We start from the raw sequence: 20,074 nt of genomic DNA, 5'->3' as shown, positions 1-20,074 counted from the left end.
TCTCCTTCATCTTCTGCCATGATTGTTAAGTTTCCTGAGGCCTCCCCAGCAATGGAGAACTGCGAGTCCATTACACCTCTTTTCCTTATAAATTACTCAGTCTCAGGTATTTCTTCATAGCAGTATGAGAACAGACTAATATAGCATCTTACAAGAAAACACTGAAGAGGGGCTGGAACATTTTCCAGCGGTAATTTTTCTTTTTCTTTGTTTTTTAAGACATGGGGTCTCACTCTGTCACTCGGACTGCAGTGCAGTAGCGTGATCTTGGCTCACTGCAGCCTTGACCTCTTGGGCTCAGGTGATCCTCCTGCCTCAGTCCCCCAAGTAGCTTGGACTACAGGTGCGTGCCACCATGCCTGACTAATTTTTAAATTTTTTTTGTAGAGACGGGGTTTTGCCATGTTGCCCAGGATGGCCTCGAACCTGTAAGGTAATAAGGTAATTGTAAGGTAATAAAGTAATAAACCATGTCTTTATTCTTCACATCAGCCCTGTGAAGTCATTTCCTGCCTTTTGACAAGATGGAAACTGAGTCACAGAGAGGTTAAGTAACTTGCCTAAGGTAACAAATGCATCAAGTCAGAACTGAGATTTAAATCAGGAAGTTTGGTCTCAAAGCCTGTACCTTTGATCAACATGGACTATTTGGCTTTGAATTACAGAAGTTCTGGCACCGTGACCATTAAGTGTCTTTGGACACAAGGGAGAGTTGGTATGAGGACATGAATAATTCAACATAGCTCATTTCTATTAATGAAAAGATGTCTCAAATCTTAAGTAATATTGAGGATCGGTGTCTTTCAACCATTTTTTATACCTTGGTTATAATCCAGGTAACCAAACATAGCTGTGTGATGTTGGCCACACAAATCTAAAGTTGAGAGAATCACCAATGAGAACAAGCTTGGCCCATGGCCTGTGGGCCAAATGCAGCCCAGGATGGCTTTAATGTGGTCCAGTGCAAATTCGTAAACTTTCTTAAAACCTTATGAGATTTTTGTGATTTTTTTTTTTTTTTTTTTTTGCTCATCAGCTACCATTAGTGTTAGTGTATCTCATGTGTGGCCCAAGACAATTCTTCATCTTCCATGAGGCCCAGGTAAGTCAAAAGATTGGACCCCCTTGAGTTAGAAGAAGGCAGCTGCTAAGGACCAGGGCAGTAATGATATGGACACTTGCCAAGTGACACTACTTAGCATTTTTATTTTTAAAAATTTTATTTATTGATTCATTTTTGAGACAAGGACTCACTCTGCTGCCCAGGCTGGAGTGCAGGGGCTTGAACACAGCTCACTGTAGCCTTGAACTCCTGGGCTCATGTGATCTTTCTGCCTCAGCTTCCTGAGCAGCTGGGACTACAGGTACACCACCATATCTGGCTAATTTTTTTTTTTTTTTGTAGAAGTGGGGTATTGCCATGTTGCCCAGGCTGGTCTTGAATGCCTGGGCTCAAACTGTCCTCCCACCTTGGCCTCCCAAACGGCTGGGATTATAGGCATGAGCCACCATGCCCAGCCCTTGGTATTTTTATACACTAACTTTAAAACTCAGAAAAAGCCTTTCTTACAGACAAAGAAACTAAAGCTCAGAGATATTAAATTACTCATACAAAAACATACATTTCTTTTCTTTTCTTTTCTTTTTGAGATGGAGTTTCACTCTTGTTGCCCAGGCTGGAGTGGAATGGCATGATCTTGGCTCACTATAACCTCTGCCTCCCAGGTTCAAGCGATTCTCCTGCCTCAGCCTTGCAAGTAGCTGAGATTACAGGCACACACGCCACCATGCCCAGCTAATTTTTGTATGTTTAGTAGAGACGGGGTTTCACCATGTTGGTCAGGCTGTTCTTGAACTCCTGACCTCAGGTGATCCACCCTACTCGGCCTCCCAAAGTTCTGGGATTACAGGTATGAGCCACCGCGCCTGGCCTCACTTCTAAGATGGGCTTTGAATGCAGGTCTTAGAGATTTCAAAATGTGGGCTCTTTCTATTCTGCAAAAAACAAGTACAGTTAATTTTATGCATTTTTGTTGGTATAAATTAATATAATTAAAAATGTTGGGGGCCGGGCACAGTGGCTCATGCCTGTAATCTCAACACTTTGGGAGGCCAAGGCGGGTGGATCATGAGGTCAGGAGTTTGAGGCCAGCCTGACCAACATGGTAAAACCCCATCTCTTAAAAAAAAAAATACAAAAATCAGCTGGGTGCAGTGGTACATGCCTATAGTCCCAGCTACTTGGGAGGCTGAGGCACGAGAATCGCTTGAACCCAGGAAGCAGAGGCTGCAGTGAGCGGAGCTTGTGCCACTGCACTCCAGCCTGGGTGACAGCGTGAGACTCCATCTCAAAAAAAAAAAAAAAAAAAAATGTTTGGGCCAGGCGTGGTGGCTCATGCCTGTAATCCTAGCACTTTGGGAGGCCAAGGCAGGCAGATCATTTGAGGTCAGGAGTTTGAGATCAGCGTGGCCAACATGGTGAAACCGCATCTCTACTAAAAATACAAAAATTAGCCAGGCATGGTGGTGGGCACTTGTAGTGCCAGCTACTTGGGAGGCTGAGGCAGGAGAATTGCTTGAACTCAGGAGGCAGAGGTTGCAGTGAGCAGAGATCGCGCCAATGCACTCCAGCCTGGGAGACAGAGCAAGACTCTGTCTCAAAAAAAAGAAAAAAGTTTGGATTAAGAATACAGTATTGGTGAGCAGCCATCTTGCTCCTGCCCCTGACAGTCTCTGGTCGGGGTCACAGGGATGCTTAGACTGCTGCCTGGACCTTTGCTGACCATGCTGTCCCGGGTGGAACTTTCTGCCACTGCCACAGCGGCCCCCTCTCTGAAGAATGCAGCCTTCCTAGGTCCAGGGGTATTGCAGGCAACAAGGACCTTTCACGCAGGCAGCCACACCTTGGCCCTCTACCACCTTTCCCTAATGTGGAGGAAAAGTTCGTCTTGGACTGATCCTTGAGGAATTCTTCAAGTTTCTTTATCTTAAAGCTGGTGTAACAGGACCTTATGTGCTCAGAACTAGGCTTATCCGGTATCCTTTATCCAAAGAAATATATGTGATTATTGCAGAGACCTTCTCAACCATATTAGTAGTAGCGTTACTTGTCTATGCAATTAAAAAATATGGTGCCTCTGTTGCAGAATTTGCTGATAAACTCAATGAGCAAAAACTTGCCCAACTAGAAGAGGCGAAGCAGGCTTCCATCCAACAAATCCAGGATGCAATTGATTTGGAGAAGTCACAGCAGGCACTGGTTCAGAAGCTCCATTACCTTTTCGATGTGCAGAGGAATAACACTGCTGTGGCTTTGGAAGTTACTTACCAGGAACGACTGTATAAAGTATATAAGGAAGTAAAGAATCGCCGGGACTATCATATATCTGTGCAGAACATGATGCGTCGAAAGGAACAACAGCACATGATAAATTGGGTGGAGAAGCACGTGGTGCAGAGCATCTCTGCACAGCAGAAAAAGGAGACAACTGCTAAGTGCATTGCGGACCTCAAGCTTCTGGCAAAGAAGGCTCAAGCACAGCCAGTTATGTAAATGTATCTATCCCAATTGAGACAGCTAGAAATAGTTGACTGACTAAATGGAAACTAGTCTATGTGACAAAATCTTTCTATATTGGTGTCTACTGAAGTTATAATTTACCTCTCTTAAAAATGAAAAGTTTATTTCATATAGTGAAAGCACAAAATCTATTGGCCAGTCAGATGTTTCTCATCCTTTTTACTCTGCATTTGAGTTCCATGACCACTTCTGAATAAGCAGTTTGCCTTTATTAAAACCTGCTGCCTGATTAAAGATTACCAGGTTATAGTTTAAATTTGCAATTAATTCTACCATCTTGCAATAAAGTGACAATTGAATGAAAAAAATACAGTATCATTTTTACCTTAACTATCAGCTCTAGATATCAGGAACCCAGTGGCCATATGTTGTTCTGCAAGTTATTCTTGCAGAGAATTCACTTTGCACTTTTTTGTGTAAGGCAAGTACACGAAATAGAAGGATAAGACATGGAAATGTTGACCTAAAGGGAAGAAGCTGAGGCAAAATTAATCTAAATAGAGAGTTTATTTGGGCCAGGTTTGAGGATTGCAACCCGAGAACGTAGATTCCAGTTTACCCTGAATCTGCACTCAGGTTAGCAGCAGTTAAAAGTGAATTTTTTTTTTTTTTTTGAGATGGAGTTTTGCTCTTGTTGCCCAGGCTGGAGTGCAATGGCACGATCTCGGCTCACCGGAACCTCCGCCTCCTGGGTTCAAGTGATTTTCCTGCCTTAGCCTCCCGAGTAGCTAGGATTACAGGCATTGTGCCACCACGCCTAGCTAATTTTGTATTTTTAGTAGAGATGAGGTTTCTTCGTGTTGGTCAGGCTGGCCTCGAACTCCTGACCTCAGTAATCTGCCTGCCTCAGCCTCCCAAAGTGCTGGGATTACAGGTGTGAGCCAACATGCCGGGTCACAAGTGGATTTGTAAAGGGAAAAAAGAAGCAATTCCTGGTTGGGTGCAGGTGCGGTGGCTCACGCCTGTAATCCCAGCACTTTGGGAGGCCAAGGCCGGCAGATCACAAGGTCAGGAGTTCGAGACCAGGCTGACCAACATGGTGAAACCCCATCTCTACTAAAAAAATATATACACAAAAATTGGCCAGATACGGTGGTGGGCAGCTGTAGTGCCAGCTACTGAGGAGACTGAGGCGGGAGAATCACTTGAACCCGGGAGAAGCAGGTTGCGGCGAGCTGAGATCACACCACTGCACTCCAGCCTGGGCGACAGAGCGAGACTCCGTCTCAAAAAAACAAAACAAAACAAAAGAAAAAAAAAAGGCAATTCCTGAGTTGTTAACAACAATTTACATTAACATCAAATAAACTATTGGGGGGCTCTACATTGTTAAGCTGTAGGTTGTGGCTATAGTGTCCAGTGTGGCATTATTAGGTTAATTTATAGCTACTTGTGGCAATAGTAAGCAGTTTCAAGACGTGAATACATAGCTCAAAAAGGGGAGAATACGGCAGGATTGCTGTCTCATTTCAGCGCCTCTCTGGGCCTGGTAGTTGAAAAAGACTGGTATTCCTCTGATAAAAGGTCTTTTCTCAGAAACATATTGTAACTTTGCACCCAGTTTTCAGATACACATTGTTGCAACTAGAGGTTCTGCTGAATGAAACAGTCAAGGCAGCAAGTGTGGGTTCCCATTTACCCTCCTCCATCCTGTGCCTGCTCTGTTGCTCCACCCCATTCACTGTGACCTCCTTGTTTCCCAGCACAACTTCTGCTGGAAAGGACCAAGTTAATATCTGGTGAAGATATTTTTGTAATGACATAGTCTTGCTTTATTCATTCTACTATAATTACATGAGAATTCCTGCTGTCCTGCTTCTGATAATGTTCTAGAATGAACATCAATAAGGAGAGGAGAGACCCTTGGAAAGCCAGCTCCTCCAAAACCTGTTGCTTGTGAGATTGCACAATGGCAAGAAACATTTGGACCTAGTTTTTGGCAGTACGCTGTGTCCAGATTGCCTGGAATCCAATTTACGCTACTCAGCAGTTTCCCTCCCTATTGGCAAAATAATTTAATTTTTATTGGATACCACTCAGTCTCTAGGACATATAGTGATTGCGTGATGGGAATTCATGGTCATTTGTTACTGAAAATAGACAACATTCAAGGTAAAGAGCTCAAAAGTAGAAAAGTGTATTTAAAATGTTAGTCTGAAGGACTGATCACTGAGATTCCTTCTGGCTCTAACACCTATTATACCTATGCTTACCAGATGCTGGGTTTGCAATGCTTTAGCGGCTCCTGTTTTCTCAAGAGAGCCTAAAGAAGGTGCTCAGAACAAAATTAAATTTTAATCTAGGCTAATTTTCAAAGTATGAGCCTCAGTTTTCTTATTTGATTAAGAGAGGTATTTATAATATCTACCTCGTGGGAATGTTATGAAGATTAAATGTAATGGTGTGCTGAAAATGCTTTGGAAATGAAGATATTATTGTAACTCAGTTCTCCATAAGAAATGAATAGGAAATTGTTACAAACTGTCAGCTGAAGAATGATGAGGTTCATATATTTGGAAAGGAGAGCTTTATTTCTCAAAAAAGCCTGCAGCCTGGAGGGGGCCCATTCTGACAGGCTGGGAAGTGTAGCCTCTGGCCAGAAGCTGGAAATAGGCACTTTGAAGGTTGAAAGAAGAGACAGGGATTTACATTGAATGGAGTGTAAATATACATATTCAATAAGCTATAGGTGGAACCATGAATATTCATGAGACGGGAAACATGCACATGTGCAATTGAACTTCATGCTTCTCCATGGGTCCCATGTTCAAAAAATGGTGGCATTGAAAGTGTGATCTCAGGGTGGAGTTTTCAGGACTCTGATGTCAAAAGGTGAAGCAGAGGACTGGAAAACCCTCACAGTGCATCTCCGTAGACTGGCCAGAACTGCTCTGTGGTTGGTGGTCTCTTACCAGGAAGGAATGATGTTCAGTTGTGCACAAACCGTAAAAAGGGAAGGGTGGCAGTCCAGGCTTTGACTGAACTCAGTGGTGGCATCTTTGAAAGGCCTGGTTTCTGTTTACCTTTAGGGAAGAAAGTCAAAAGGCAGTTAGAAAGGGAGGGGGTGTAACCAGCCAAGTCCAGCCTCTCACCCTGTATTAGTCAGTTTTGATGCTGCGGATAAATACATACCTGAGACTAGGAAGGTAAATAGGTATGTATGTATGTATGTATTTATTTATTTATTTATTCTGAGATGGAGTTTCGCTCTTTCACACAGGCTGGAGTGAAATAGCGTGATCTCAGCTCATTGTAACCTCTGCCTCCCGGGTTCAAGCGATCCTCCCACCTCAGCCTCCCAAGTAGCTGGAATTATAGGTACCCGCCACCATGCCTGGCTAATTTTTGTATTTTTAGTAGAGACGGGGTTTTGCCATGTTGGCCAGGCTGGTCTCGAACTCCTGACCTCAGGTGATCGACCTGCTTTGGCCTCCCAAAGTGCTGGGATTACAGGCGTGAGACACTGTGCCCAGCTGATAAATAGGTTTAATGGACTCACAGTTCCACATGGCTGGGGAGGCCTCACAATCATGGCAGAAGGTGAAAAGCACGTCTTACATGGCAGCAGCAAGAGAGAATGAGAGCCAAGAGAAAGGGGTTTCCCCTTATAAAACCATCAGATCTCGTGAGACTTATTCACTACCATGAGAACAGTGTGGGGGAAACTGCCCCCATGATTCAATTATCTCCCACGGGTCCCTCCCATAACACCTGAGAATTATGGGAGCACATTTCAAAATGAGATGTGGGTGGGGACAGAGCCAAACCATATCACACCCCATTATGGCTAGGAACTCAGCTTTCAAGGTTTCTCTGGGGTCCCCTTGGCCAAGAGGGAGTCTGTTCAGTCAGTTGTGGGGCTTAGAATTTTATGTTTATCTCTCAAACCCTAAATCTTGTCTGATAGAGTGGATGAACTTATTAAAATGCAGCTCCCCAGATTTCATCTCTGGATTCTGAGCAGTGGGCATAGAATCAGTGATTGATTCTGATGAGAGGCACATGGAAGCACTCAGCCTACTTTGTTGAATGAATAAATGAAGTGGATGTGAATTGAAATTGGAAGGATGAGAGAAGCTTTGAACAGAGTTTTAAAGGATGATGAGAATGAGGTAGGTGAGGAATGTTCTAGACTCAGAGCCCTGCACAAACACCTGACAATACAGAGGGTTTGAAGAACAGTGTGTGGGCATAATGTGAGATGAGATTGCAAAGGTAATTTAGAATCTGATCTTAGAGAACCTTGAATGCCATAATAAAGGTTTGGATCAAATTCCAAAGAAAAACACATCACTGATGGTTTTAGGGAAAGAAGACTGACATAATACATACATTTTGGAATTCCGTCATGATGTCCCTCATAGCAGTATAATTTTCCTGAAAGATGTCTTGGAGAGACAAAAGCCTGGAGACAGGGTGGCTAGTGGGAGGCTACTGAGCAGTTGAGCAAGAACGACAGTTGGAATGAAAAGTAGGGGACAGAGACACAAGGGAAGTGGTGGGGTTGAATGACCAGGGCTTGGCAGCTGAGTGGTACAGGAGGGAAGCAAGAAGAGAAGGGGGCATGGAGGGTCACAGTCTGAGTAACTGCCCTTGGCAGAGACAAAACATAGCAGAGTTGGTCTGAATATGTTCAGTTCTCTAGGTAATTTTCTTAAGACTTGTGGTTTGGGGTCTGTTATTAACTCGCTGAACTCACTCAACACACTCCGGCCAATCAACTCTTGCTTGGACCATTTTCTCCTGCTGTTGCCAAGACATCAGCGAGGCCCATTGAGTCCTGTGACAGGCCCTTCCTCTTAAAGGAGAATGCCAGCTACTTTCAAAGGAACGGGGTTCTAATTTTTTTGGTACTCCTTTCTCGTTTGCATCCTCATGGCAACAGGGAACACACAGCTTGCTCTTGCCTACAGCTCTGAGATTTAAGATTCGCAGAGCTGCTGGGTGGGCAGGTTTTGAAGACAGCCTTTAGTTTTTGTGTTCTTTATCCTTCTTGGCCCAGCACAACTACTTAAATGCAGGACATTAAGATCCCATTGTCCGGGGGCTCATGCACTAAATCCCATTAGATAGACAATCTCTAAGCCCTGATTATTTTGTTCTTAAGCTGTCTTGATATGCATAAATATACGGCATTGCCAGAATCAAATGGTGTTTATTACAAGTTCATTTGAGAGTGGTGTGGATATAAGGCAGTACTTGGGATGGTAGTTATGAAACGGTCACATCGTCTGCTAGAGGAGATGCTGAATTGTATATGGGAGGTGTTCTGGTTTCCATGTTTCTGACTGTTGGCAGCAGGTGGAGTAGGAGGCCATTGTTACGTAGAAGCACAATAAAGAGATGCTTCTTCCTGCTGACAAAAGCCAACTAAAACACTTCTCTCATGACAAGTTGAATTTAAGGCACAAATCAGAAAGCAGGCTGAGCTACTCAGAGAAAAGATTCCTAGGTTAATATGCATTTAGTAGCAGGAATTTTTAAAAGTATATTGGAGAGGACAAAACCTCTTTAGCAATATCATTAATAAAGATAGTACTTGACCTGCTTTTTTTTTTTTTTTTTTTTTTTTTGAGACAGTTTCGCTCTTGTTGCCCAGGCTGGAGTGCAATGGCGCGATCTCAGCTCACTGCAACCTCCACCTGCTGGGTTCAAGTGATTCTCCTGCCTCGGCCTCCTGAGTAGCTGGTGGCAGGTGCCACCACACTTGGCTAATTTTGTATTTTTAGTAGAGACGGGGTTTCACTGTATTAGCCAGGATGGTCTCCATCTCCCGACCTCAGGTGATCCACCTGCCTTGGCCTCCCAAAGTGCTGAGATTACAGGTGTGAGCCATCACGCCCAGTGAAGTGTTTCTTATAGAATAGGAGGTTTATACCTCTGTGGGTGTTTTGCCTTAGGTACTGTCAAAGCTGATGCAATTAGTTTCTGATGTATAGGAGCATACAATCTAGGAAGAAAACACAGAAGAATATACAGAGAATTGTCTTAGACTGTTCAGGCTGACATGACAAAATACCATTGACGGGGTGGCTTAAACAACAGACATTTATTTTTTCACAGTTCTGGAGGCTAGAAGTCTCAGATCAGCGTGCCAGCAGAGTTGGGTTCTGGTGAGGCCTCTCCTCTTGGCTCGCAGACAGCCGCCTTCTTTTGTTCTCACAAGACAGTGCTGTGTCTTCACACAATGGCCATTCCTCTTCTCGTTGATCAAACCCAATTTCAGTCAGGTATTGGCAGCCATATATTTCAGAGGAGATGAGGCCCCTCTCCAGCCCAACGGGTCTTCTTCAATGATCTAAGTGAATTCAGTCTATCAGAGGTGACTGTTTCATAACTACTATTCTGAGTCCTGCATCATCCCAGCACCACTTTCAAAGGAACTTGTGATAAACACCATTTGATGCTGGCAATGCTGCACATCTATGAACATCAATGAACCATCCAGTGACTGCTTTTGGTGTAGGTTGGAATTGTGGGTTGAAGTGTGTCTCCTACAGAACGTGCTGAAATCCTAACCGTTGGCACCGGTGAATGTGATATTTGGAAGCGGGATATTTGCAAATGTAGTTAAGTTGAGATGAGGTCATTAGGGTGGGCACTAATCCAATATGACTGATGTCCTTATAAGGAGAATGCCATGTGAAGATGCAGACAGTGGGAGAAGGCTACGTGATGATGGAGGCAGAGATTGGAGTGATGCACCTGCAAGCCAAGGAATGCCAAGGGTTGCCAGGAGCCATCCGAAGCTGGGAGAAAGATATGAAACAGAACCTCCCCTAGAGTTTTCGAGAGAACATGGCTTTGCTGACACTTGGATTTGGCCTTCTGGCCTCCAGAACTGTGAGAGCATCAATATCTCTTGTTGAAGTTACCCAGTTTGTTGTTCTTTGTCATGGCCACCCCAGAAAAAGAACAGAAAAAGAGCTGATTAATGACACAAGAAGAGAAGCAGCTGGGAACTTCTGGAAACATTTCCTCCCACTCCCTTTGAGAAAGGGCATCATGATGGGGCATTTCTTCCACTGTTTTTGTCCATCATGATTTTGGTGCATGGAGTGGCTGCAGCCATCTCAAAACTGCACGTGATAAGCTGAGGACAAACATTAACATGCAGGGCCCTGGCAGAGCTGAACGTACAGGCCCATGATGATGCCATGGAGTGGACAAATTATCCCGGAGTCGCTGGATTTCCTATCGTGTGAGATAACAAATTTGCTCTTTCCTCGTGCCACTTTTAGTTAGGTTTTCTGATATCTGCCTACAAAACATCTTTGATATTTCAAGGGTTAGTGGTATCTAGAGGAAATCACTGAGGTCAGGAAATCTTTTGTTTTCTACCAGCTGCTGACCGTAACCATCAATCCCAGTAAGTCCTATGCAGAGAAGATGCTCCCTGAACACGCACACCCTTTATTACTAGTCAGTCCAAAATTCCTACACATGCTTCTTCCCTGGTGTAGTAGCTGGGTCCTATACAAGCCTTGAGATCTTTCTTCCTGGGCTTTATACATGTTTTCCATCCCAGAAACACTCTTCCACCCTACAGTCTCCTCCTAGCTGCTCTCTGCCCACCTTCTGGGTTTCAGCTTCAATACCATTGCTTTGAGAAGTCTCTACTGATTCCCAAGTCAGCCCCTCTATGGCTTGCTGGGCACCCTGGACTTGCCCTGTCTTCGCATTGACTACACAGTAGGTATTGTAATTGCCTGTTTCCTGTTGCTGTCTCCCAGTGGACTCTCATGGCCAGAGACTCTGAACATCCTGTTTACTGCTGCATGCTCAGTCTAACACAAAGCCTGACTCACAGCAGGCGCTTGATATGTCTGTTAAGTGAATAAAATAAAAGACATGGCAGTGTCAACAGTCTGTAATTTAGAATTAATCTATGTTTAGGCCAGGACCATGGAAAAAATAGGAGTTGGACTGGGAGCAGTGGCACTTGCCTGTAGTCCCAGATACTCGGGAGGCTGAGGTGGAAGGGTCCCTTGAGCCCAGGAGTTCTGTGCCACCCCGAGTGACGGACCTGCACTAAGTTTGGCATCAATATGGCGCCCTCCCAGGAGCGGTGAACCACCAGGTTGCCTAAGGAAGGGTGAACTGGCCCAGGTCAGAGATGGAGCAGATCAGAACTCTCATGCAGATCAGTAGTGGGATTGTCCCTGTGAACAGTCGCTGCCCTCCAGCCTGGGCAACATAGTGAGACCCTATCTCTAAGAAACAAGCAAAAAGAAAAGAAAAGAAAAAGAAAAGGGAGCAAGGCAGGGCTTTGGCAAAACACAAAGCAAGCCAGCCAATCTCTGACCCCAGCCTTGGGCTCCTAAACTGGGATTCCTCCACACTTACTCCCTTTTATTTTCTTCCCATTTACTTCTCTCTTCAGTTCTCCTGAACATTCTCTAGGTCTGGGCCTTATTGGGTACTTATGAGTTAAAAAAAGAAATGATAATGGGTTACCTAGGAGTGGTCAACATATCTATCACTTCTAGGTAAAAAACACAATGTTTTAAGTACCTGTAAAAACAACATGTCTCAGCTGGGCGTGGTGGCTCATGTCTATAATCCCAGTACTTTGGGAGGCCGAGGCAGGCGGATCACGAGGTCAGGAGTTTGAGACCAGTCTGGCCAGCATGATGAAACCCTGTCTTTACTAAAAATACAAAAAATTAACTGGGAATGGTAGTGGGCGCCTGTAATCCCAGCTACTTGGGAGGCTGAGACAGGAGAGTTGCTTGAACATGGGAGGCGGAGGTTGCAGTGAGCTGAGATTGCACCACTGCACTCCAGCCTGGGCAACAGAGTGAGACTTGTTTCAAAAAACAAAATAAAAAAATGACATGTTTCCAGAAAGCTCCTAAAAAATTAGTATCAAGAATTTACGATCGGGCAAGAAGCAGGAAGCAAGTGGCAAGTGGGGCTTTCAGTAACTTTATAATATAGTAGGTGGTGTTTGCCTTCTTTGGTTTCGGTAAGAACTTTTGGGCAATCATCCCATCTTTGACACTTGAAAACATTTTCCAGGAGTGATCTTGGTGTGATTTACTCAGTCTAAGGTCATTCATTCCTTAAGGCTGTCCAAGCATTTGTTTTGCTGATTTTTCTTCTGAGAAAAATTTAGGCAGTGTTAAGTATAATAATTCCAACTAATTTTTTTTTTGGTTTGTTTTTTTGAGATGGACTCTCGCCCTGTTGCCCAGGCTGGAGTGCAATGGCACCATCTTGGCTCACTGCAACCTCCGCCTCCCAGGTACAAGCGATTCTCCTGCCTCAGCCTCCCGAGCAGCTGGGCTTACAGGCGCCTGCCACCACCCCCGGCTAATTTCTGTCTTTTTAGTAGAGAAGGGGTTTCACCATGTTGGCCAGGCTGGTCTGGAACTACTGACCTTGTGATCCACCCTCCTCAGCCTCCCAAAGTGCTGAGATTACAGGAGTGAGCCACCGCGACCAGGCAATTCCAACTAATTTTTTTTTTTTTTTGCTATATGGGGAAGGTTACTCAGTCATTCAACAAGCATTTGGGCACTTCCACATATACACCAAATACTGTGCTAAGCACCTGCTGCTCATCAATAGTTATTAAGACAGACTCAAGCCCTATCCTAGAAGATCTGATAGTCCAGTAGGGGAGACAGACTACAAATACATAAATATAAAAATATAAACACTTTGCTTTAAGGGTTAGGAATGAAACCAACAGATTGTTGAGGCAGAGGATACAGTACCGGTAGGGGACCTAGTCAGGGTGATCAGGAACAACTTCCCTCGCAAGGTGACATTCGAGCGAAGAGTTACAGGATGAGAAAGGCGCCAGGCCTCGGAAATGGGGTCACGTTCATGTAAGTTGGTTAAAAATAAACCCCAATCTCTCCAGCAGCGACGTTGAACTTGTGGGGCCAAGAAGCCTCGCCGCCAGCACTAAAGATGGCGCGCCAGGGGAGGGGGCGGGGCACACGCGCGTTCTGATTGGCCAACCCGGGAGTGACGTCACGTGTCGGCCGCCGAGCATCCGGGCTCCTGGCGGCGGCGCTGCGGAGGCTCGCGGGAGACGCGGCGCGCAGGGCGAGCGGGCGGCCGAGCGGACAGCGGCGGGGCGCTCCCGGGGGGCCAGCGGGGCCGAGCGCCGCGCGTCCCGAGCATGGCGGGCTCCCTGCCTCCCTGCGTGGTGGACTGTGGCACCGGGTAAGAGCCGCTCGGCGCCCACCCCCGCTCCTCCGCGGCCCCGCTCCCGGCCCCCGGCGTCCACCTCACCTGGAGGTCGAGCTGTGTCCGTCGCCCCGGGCTTGAGCCCCGCGTCCACCTACCTGGGCAGGTGGGGCGCCGGCCGCCGCTTCCCTCCAAGCCTTGCCTTGACGTCGTAAAACCCCCTCTTCCCCGCCGGGAAGGGTCACAAGAGGAAAAGCACGGAGGGGAGGGACGCGGTGCCCACTCTGAGCGAGCCCGGCGCTCCTCGCCTCCCCCGCCCACGTGGCCGGGTCCCTGGACCCGCAGCCCGGCTCCGGCCGCCGCCGGGGTGGACACCCTGAGGGGCACCGGGAGCGCGGGATCTCCCCTCCTAGGAATATTCGCCAGCGTGAGGCACAGATCACTGCAGATCCTTTAACGTCACTCACCTCCTAGCGAACGGTGTCCCTGCCTTCCAGCGTTCGCAGCACTGGCCCTCGTTCTGTGCCCGCGTGTGCATGTCATTCCTCCTGGCTGAGGATTCTTTACCACCTACTTGTGGAGAGAATTGCATCGATCTCCCAACTTGACACCCTTTTTACTGCCCTCCCTGCGCTTTTCCAGTATGAAATGGCACACTCAGGCCAAGCTCTCGCTTTGGTTTGCATAGATTTGCCTTTTCGCTGAAAAATGATGTGTTTAAAAAGACTCCATTTTGAAAAACACCCTAAATTTGGGAAAGCATGTGTGTGGAATTGTGGTACAGGTTTTTGTTTTTAACTTTTTGAGTGTGACCCCTTCGATGCCGTTAAGCTATTAAAGAGATCGTAGGAAATGTCCTGAAATATCGGTGACCCAAGTTAGCTGGTTGTAGTAAGCTGTTTGCTGAATCCATGTAGCTGGTAGTTTGGGAATACAAGCTTGCCTGCTTGCGTTATGGATGTAGTGCTTAGTAAAATAGCGTGGAAGTAAATTTGGTCTCTTAGAGATTTTTTTCAAGAAGGGTTTTTAATCATTTTTGCCACAGAATGTTCCACGGCATGTTCACCTTACCCTTGATTCTTTTCTATAGAAAAATGCACTTGGTTTGGTTTCCTTGACAACCTTGTGGGGGTGCCGTCTTTAATTTGCTACAGTCCATCTCCTACTGGTAGTTCCTTCCTTTTTACTGCTGAAGCGACCAGAAGTGGTTGTGGACTGGAAAAATCTGCCTCTTTGCTTGTATGAGTTCTTTTTGAAATACACATCATATCAACCTTTGTAGCTGTTTATTTTAGAACTTGCTTTTCTACCTAAAACTTAACAAGACAAAGTCAGTGTTGTTGATACTACAACTCCTCTTAACTCATGCCCTCCTCCCCCGCCCCGCCCCGTGGGTTCATCTCATGTCCCCTCAGGTCTGATTGTGTCAAGAATGAAACCAGCAGGTGAAAGTATTTTTCATTTCCATATTTGCATGTGAGATTTTTGCTTTGTATTTTTGGTCTTGCAGAACTATTGAAGTATAAAGGATTTCTTGATAGTAGCAATAAAATAATGCTCACAGAGTTGGCATACCTTTCATATTAGTAAGTCATGGACCTTACTCATCTCTCTTGCTATAAATACCCAAAATGTCATGCTCAGTTTTGACCTTTTGAGGTAAGTGATTAATGTAGCTTGGCTCACTTGGAGATTCAGCTTCTATAGATCGCTATTTTGTGGCCCAAAGTCATGCTTCAGAAGTTGGTGTCAAGACTTAGAAACGGTGGCAGGGAGTCCCCGTATGAATTCCCCATAGCCAGTGTATGGCCAGAAGGAGCCTGAAAGAGCCCGAATTTTCCAGCTTGAGCACATCTTGTATTTCCCAGAGAGCTAAAATGATTTTTGGCTTCAGTTTTGCCTCAAAATAGGAAAAAAAAAAGGTAAAATTCAGATAAAAATAACCAAGCCAAAGGAAAAGAAGGGACCTAGGAAGTCACCCTGAGCTTTAGCCCAGTGGCTGCTGAAGTTGGTCCGCACATTTGAGCTTAGTCTTCCTATCCAACAACATCATAAGAGTCATAGTTATGTAATTTCTGTCATCAGAAATCAAGAGAAATATCTGTTTCTTGGGTGAAAAAAGCCTTTTTTGTAGTACTAAATTGTAAAAACATTAATGTGGAGCTATACATAGTGGGCACTAATGATTTATTGGACAGTGTGATAAACAGTATTTTTTACAAATAAATTTCATCCCAGTATCCTTGAATCCTCCTCTGCTAAACTCTGAGACTGAGTGAGCACTGGTGTGCTGGGGGCCAGGATAATATGGACAAAGGGATCTGTCGAATCCAAAAATAAAGCTTCATCTATTTAAAGAGATGACTAGGCTGCATAGTTTTCAGAGAATATTTCACAACTCCAGTCTCACTTCTCTGAGCCAAACTTTTTAAATGAAGTCTTTTGCATTTTTCAACTTACTTTGAAATAATTTCAAATCTACTGAAAGCTGGAAGAGAACAAAAAACTACTGTGTACTCTTCTTCCAGTTTTACCAACTGTTAACATTTGCTTTGTCACAGTCTGTATGTCCATACATATTATTATTACTTTCCTGCACTGTTTGAGAGTAAGTTGCAGACACCACTTCCTTTTATACCAAAATACTTCAATGTCTACTTTCTGAGGACACATTTTCTCTTCTAGAATCACATACTAATCATCAAAATCAGAAAATTTAACATATGTACAAGTAGTATCCTGTATACAGTACAGATTCTTGTGTTTTATGGAATATCACCCATAAAAGACCTCCCCATCTAGCGTCATACATTGCATCTGGTTGTTGTCATGTCTTTTAAGTCTAATTTAATCTGGAATAATTCCTTAGCCTTTTTTTGTCTTTCAAGATGTTGACATTTTTGATAGCCAGTTGTTACCTAGTCTTTCTCTGTGATAGATACAGGATATGCATATTTGTCAGGACTGCCACAGAAGTCCTGTGGATCCTTCTTAGTGCATTCCATCAAAAGGCTTAAGATAGGGACTTGCCTCACTCTTGATGAGGTCCACTTGGATCGTTTGGAGAGGGTGATGTCCACGAGATTTCTTCACTGTTCAGTTACTGTTTTCCTTTGTAATTAAGAAGTCATTTGGCTGGGCGCAGTGGCTCATGCCTGTAATCCCAGCACTTTGGGAGGCCAAGGTGGTGGATCACCTGAGGTCAGGAGTTTGAGATCAGCCTGGCCAACATGGTGAAATCCCGTCTCTACTAAAAATACAAAAATTAGCTGGGCTTGGTGGTGTATGCCTGTAGTCCCAGCTACTTGGGAGGCTGAGACAGGAGAATTGCTTGAACCTGGGAGGCGGAGGTTGCAGTGAGCCAAGATCGGGCCACTGTATTCCAGCCTGGGCGGCAGAGTGAGACTCTGTCTCAAAAAAAAGTCATTTGTGGGGAAGTATTTTATGTAAGTATTCTTAAACTTTCATCCGTTAGATTTAAGCATCCATTGGTGACTTTTTTTTTTTTTTTTTTAAAAGACGGAATCTTGTTCTCTTGCCCAGGCTGGAGTGCAGTGGCACAGTCTCTGCTAACTGCAACCTCTGTCTCCTGGGTTCAAGCGATTCTCCTGCTTCAGCCTCCCAAGTAGCTGGGATTACAGGCATGAACCACCATGCCTGGCTAACTTTTTGTATTTTTAGTAGAGATGGGGTTTCACCATGTTGCCAGGCTGGTCTTGAACTCCTGATCTCAAGTGATTCACCCACCTTGGCCTCCCAAAGTGCTGTGATTACAGGCGTGAGCCATTGTGCCTGGCCCACTGTGATTCTTGCCTGAATTGCTTATTATGGTGATGATTGCAAAATGGTGATTTTTAAACTCTATTATTCTGTCTCCATTTATTAGTTAACATTTTATCTTAAGGGAGAACTTATCCATAGTCCTCATTTGTTTGATTGTCTGTATCAGTTGTCGTTCTGTTCAAAGAGTGATAATCCATTATGCTGTCCTTATTGTCATTAATGGGTTATTATCTATTGCCTTGATTTGTTTTGATGCTTAAATTGTCCCAGATTTGGCCAAGTGAAGCTCATTCAGGCTGGCTCCCATATTCTTTATTTTTTATTTATTTTTTGAAATGGCGCCTCACTCTGTTGCCCAGGCTGGAGTGCAGTGGTGTGATTTCGGCTCACTGCAACCTCTGCCTCCCTCTGAGTAGCTGGGATTATAGGTGTACACCACCATGCATGGCTGTTTTTTTTTGTATTTTTAGTAGAGATGGGGTTTTGCCATATTGGCCCGGCTGGTCTTGAACTCTTGACCTCAGGTGATCCGCCCACCTTGGCCTCCCAAGGTGTTGGGATTACAGGCGTGAGGCACTGCGCCTGGCCTTCCATGTTCTTTAGACATGTCTTCATTTTTTGAGCATTCTGCTGTTATCAAAATAATTCAAGGGGCTGGGCCCGGTGGCTCACACCTGTAATCCCAGCACTTTGGGAGGCCAAGGCTGGTGGATCACCTGAGGTCAGGAATTCGAGACCAGCCTAACCAACAAGGTGAAACCCAGTCTCTACTAAAAATACAAAAATTATCCGGGCGTGGTGGCTCAAGCCTGTAGTACCAGCTACTCGGGAGGCTGAGGCAGGAGAATTGCTTGAACTGGGAAGCGGAGGTTGCGGTGAGCCAAGATCTCTCCACTGCACTCCAGCCTGGCGACAGAGTGAGACTCCATCTCAAAAAAAAAAAAAAAAAAAAAGCAAGGATATCTTTTTGTATTTTTTGCCTGAGTATCTGTGGTTTAGATTTTTAGAAATGGGATTTCTGGGTCAAAGAGCAAATGCGTATGTAATTTTGCTAGGCAGTGTCAAATTCCACTCATTAGTGTGCATTCTCACCAGTAATGTGTGAGGATACCTGTGTCTTACAGATTCACCAGTAGAGCCTTTGCCAATTTGTAAAATTACCAGCCTAGGAGAAATGATATCTTAATGTCTTTGTTTTGTGTTGCTGTAACAGAATACCACACACTGGGTGATTTATAACGAAAAGAATAGAATGGTGAAGGTGACAGCAGTTAGTTGGAGTGAGCATCTCCCAAAGTTCTACAGTGTGGCCGAGGACCTTGATTGCTTGATTTTACATTGTTCTTTATTTTACTTATTTATTTTTATTTTGAGACTGGGTCTTGCCCTGGCCTGTTTTTTTTTTTTTTTTTTTTTTTTGAGACGGCTGTGTCGCCCGGGCTGGAGTGCAGTGGCCGGATCTCAGCTCACTGCAAGCTCCGCCTCCGGGGTTTACGCCATTCTCCTGCCTCATCCTCCCGAGTAGCTGGGACTACAGGCGCCCGCCATCTCGCCCGGCTAGTTTTTTGTGTTTTTTAGTAGAGACGGGGTTTCACCGTGTTAGCCAGGATGGTCTCGATCTCCTGACCTCGTGATCCGCCCGTCTCGGCCTCCCAAAGTGCTGGGATTACAGGCTTGAGCCACCGCGCCCGGCCTGTTTGTTTTTTTTTGGAGACGGAGTTTTGCTTTTGTTGTTCAGGCTGGAGTATAATGGCGTGATCTTGGCTCACTGCAACCTCTGCCTCCCAGGTTCAAGTGATTCTCTTGCCTAAGCCTCCCAAGTAGCTGGGATTACGGGCATGCACCACTGTGCCTAGCTAATTTTGTACTTTTAATAGAGATGGGGTTTCTTCATGTTGGTCAGGCTAGTCTCGAACTCCCGACCTCAGGTGATCTGCCTGCTTTGGCCTCCCAAAAAGCTGGGATTACAGCCGTGAGCACCTGGCTTTTTTTTTTTTTTTTTAAATAGCCATTGCAAATATTGTGAGATGTATTGTTACAGGAAGTCCCTTGCCCTCCCAAAAGCTACCCCACTTCTCTGTCAAGAGAATGGCCCAGTTCTCTCCTGAGTCCACAAAGGGGAGGTGACAGGATTGCTTTCATGTACATTATATAATGCAAAATTTAAAAAATCTTCATCTGAATACTTTTTGTTTTATTTTGAATAATCAGCCATCATGGTCCCCATTTTTGTCCCCAACTTGAGATGTATGAAGGCTTTTGGTCTCCCTGGGAGTGGGTAGTAGTGTGGAGGCAGCCAGGGCATACCTGTACACTGACTTGAGACCAGTTCAGTAAAAGTGCACACCTTAAAAAAAGAAAAAAAAAAGTTTATTTGGCTCACAGTTCTGGAGGCTGCAGAGTCTTAGAGCATGGTGCCAGCATCTGCTGAGGCCCTGCGTGCTGTGTCATCCCATGGTGGAAGATGGAAGGGTAAGAGCGGGTGAGATTGTGAGCATGAGAGAGGGCTGTACTTCATATTTTAACAACCCACTTTCATGATTATGATAATCCTTGGGTTTATTTTTT

The 20,074-nt window shown here is 45.0% G+C and overlaps 1 protein-coding gene, 1 long non-coding RNA gene and 1 pseudogene across 5 annotated transcripts in view; 2 read left to right on the top strand and 1 right to left on the bottom strand.

Moving 5' to 3' along the window:
• Positions 1 to 1,135: 1,135 nt before the first annotated feature.
• On the top strand, positions 1,136 to 4,077 carry LOC105474935 (ATP synthase F(0) complex subunit B1, mitochondrial pseudogene; annotated as a pseudogene).
• Positions 4,078 to 6,088: 2,011 nt separating this feature from the next.
• Positions 6,089 to 13,528, bottom strand: LOC105474939 (uncharacterized). The gene is made up of 2 exons (XR_983020.3): positions 13,303 to 13,528; positions 6,089 to 6,603 (listed from the first exon to the last, which is right to left on the bottom strand). It is a non-coding gene; the product is annotated as an uncharacterized lncRNA (long non-coding RNA).
• Positions 13,529 to 13,584: 56 nt separating this feature from the next.
• Positions 13,585 to 20,074, top strand: part of LOC105474937 (actin related protein 3B) — a 100,301-nt gene continuing 93,811 nt past the window's right edge. For 2 of the 4 annotated variants that reach the window (XM_011729879.2, XM_011729877.3), the window contains exon 1: positions 13,585 to 13,759. Coding sequence is in view for 2 of the 4 variants with exons in the window: in XM_011729877.3 (XP_011728179.1) it covers positions 13,716 to 13,759 (44 nt within the window). In the remaining 2 variants the exon portion in view is untranslated. Of the gene's footprint in view, positions 13,890 to 20,074 lie in introns of all 4 variants that reach the window. The other 2 variants (XM_024790669.2, XM_011729878.2) reach the window with 2 other exon arrangements.

Source organism: Macaca nemestrina, chromosome 4 (assembly GCF_043159975.1).
Source record: "Macaca nemestrina isolate mMacNem1 chromosome 4, mMacNem.hap1, whole genome shotgun sequence".
Taxonomy (NCBI): Eukaryota; Metazoa; Chordata; class Mammalia; order Primates; family Cercopithecidae; genus Macaca; species Macaca nemestrina.
Note: the sequence above shows the minus strand (reverse complement) of the source record. Positions and strands in the feature narration are given on the sequence as shown.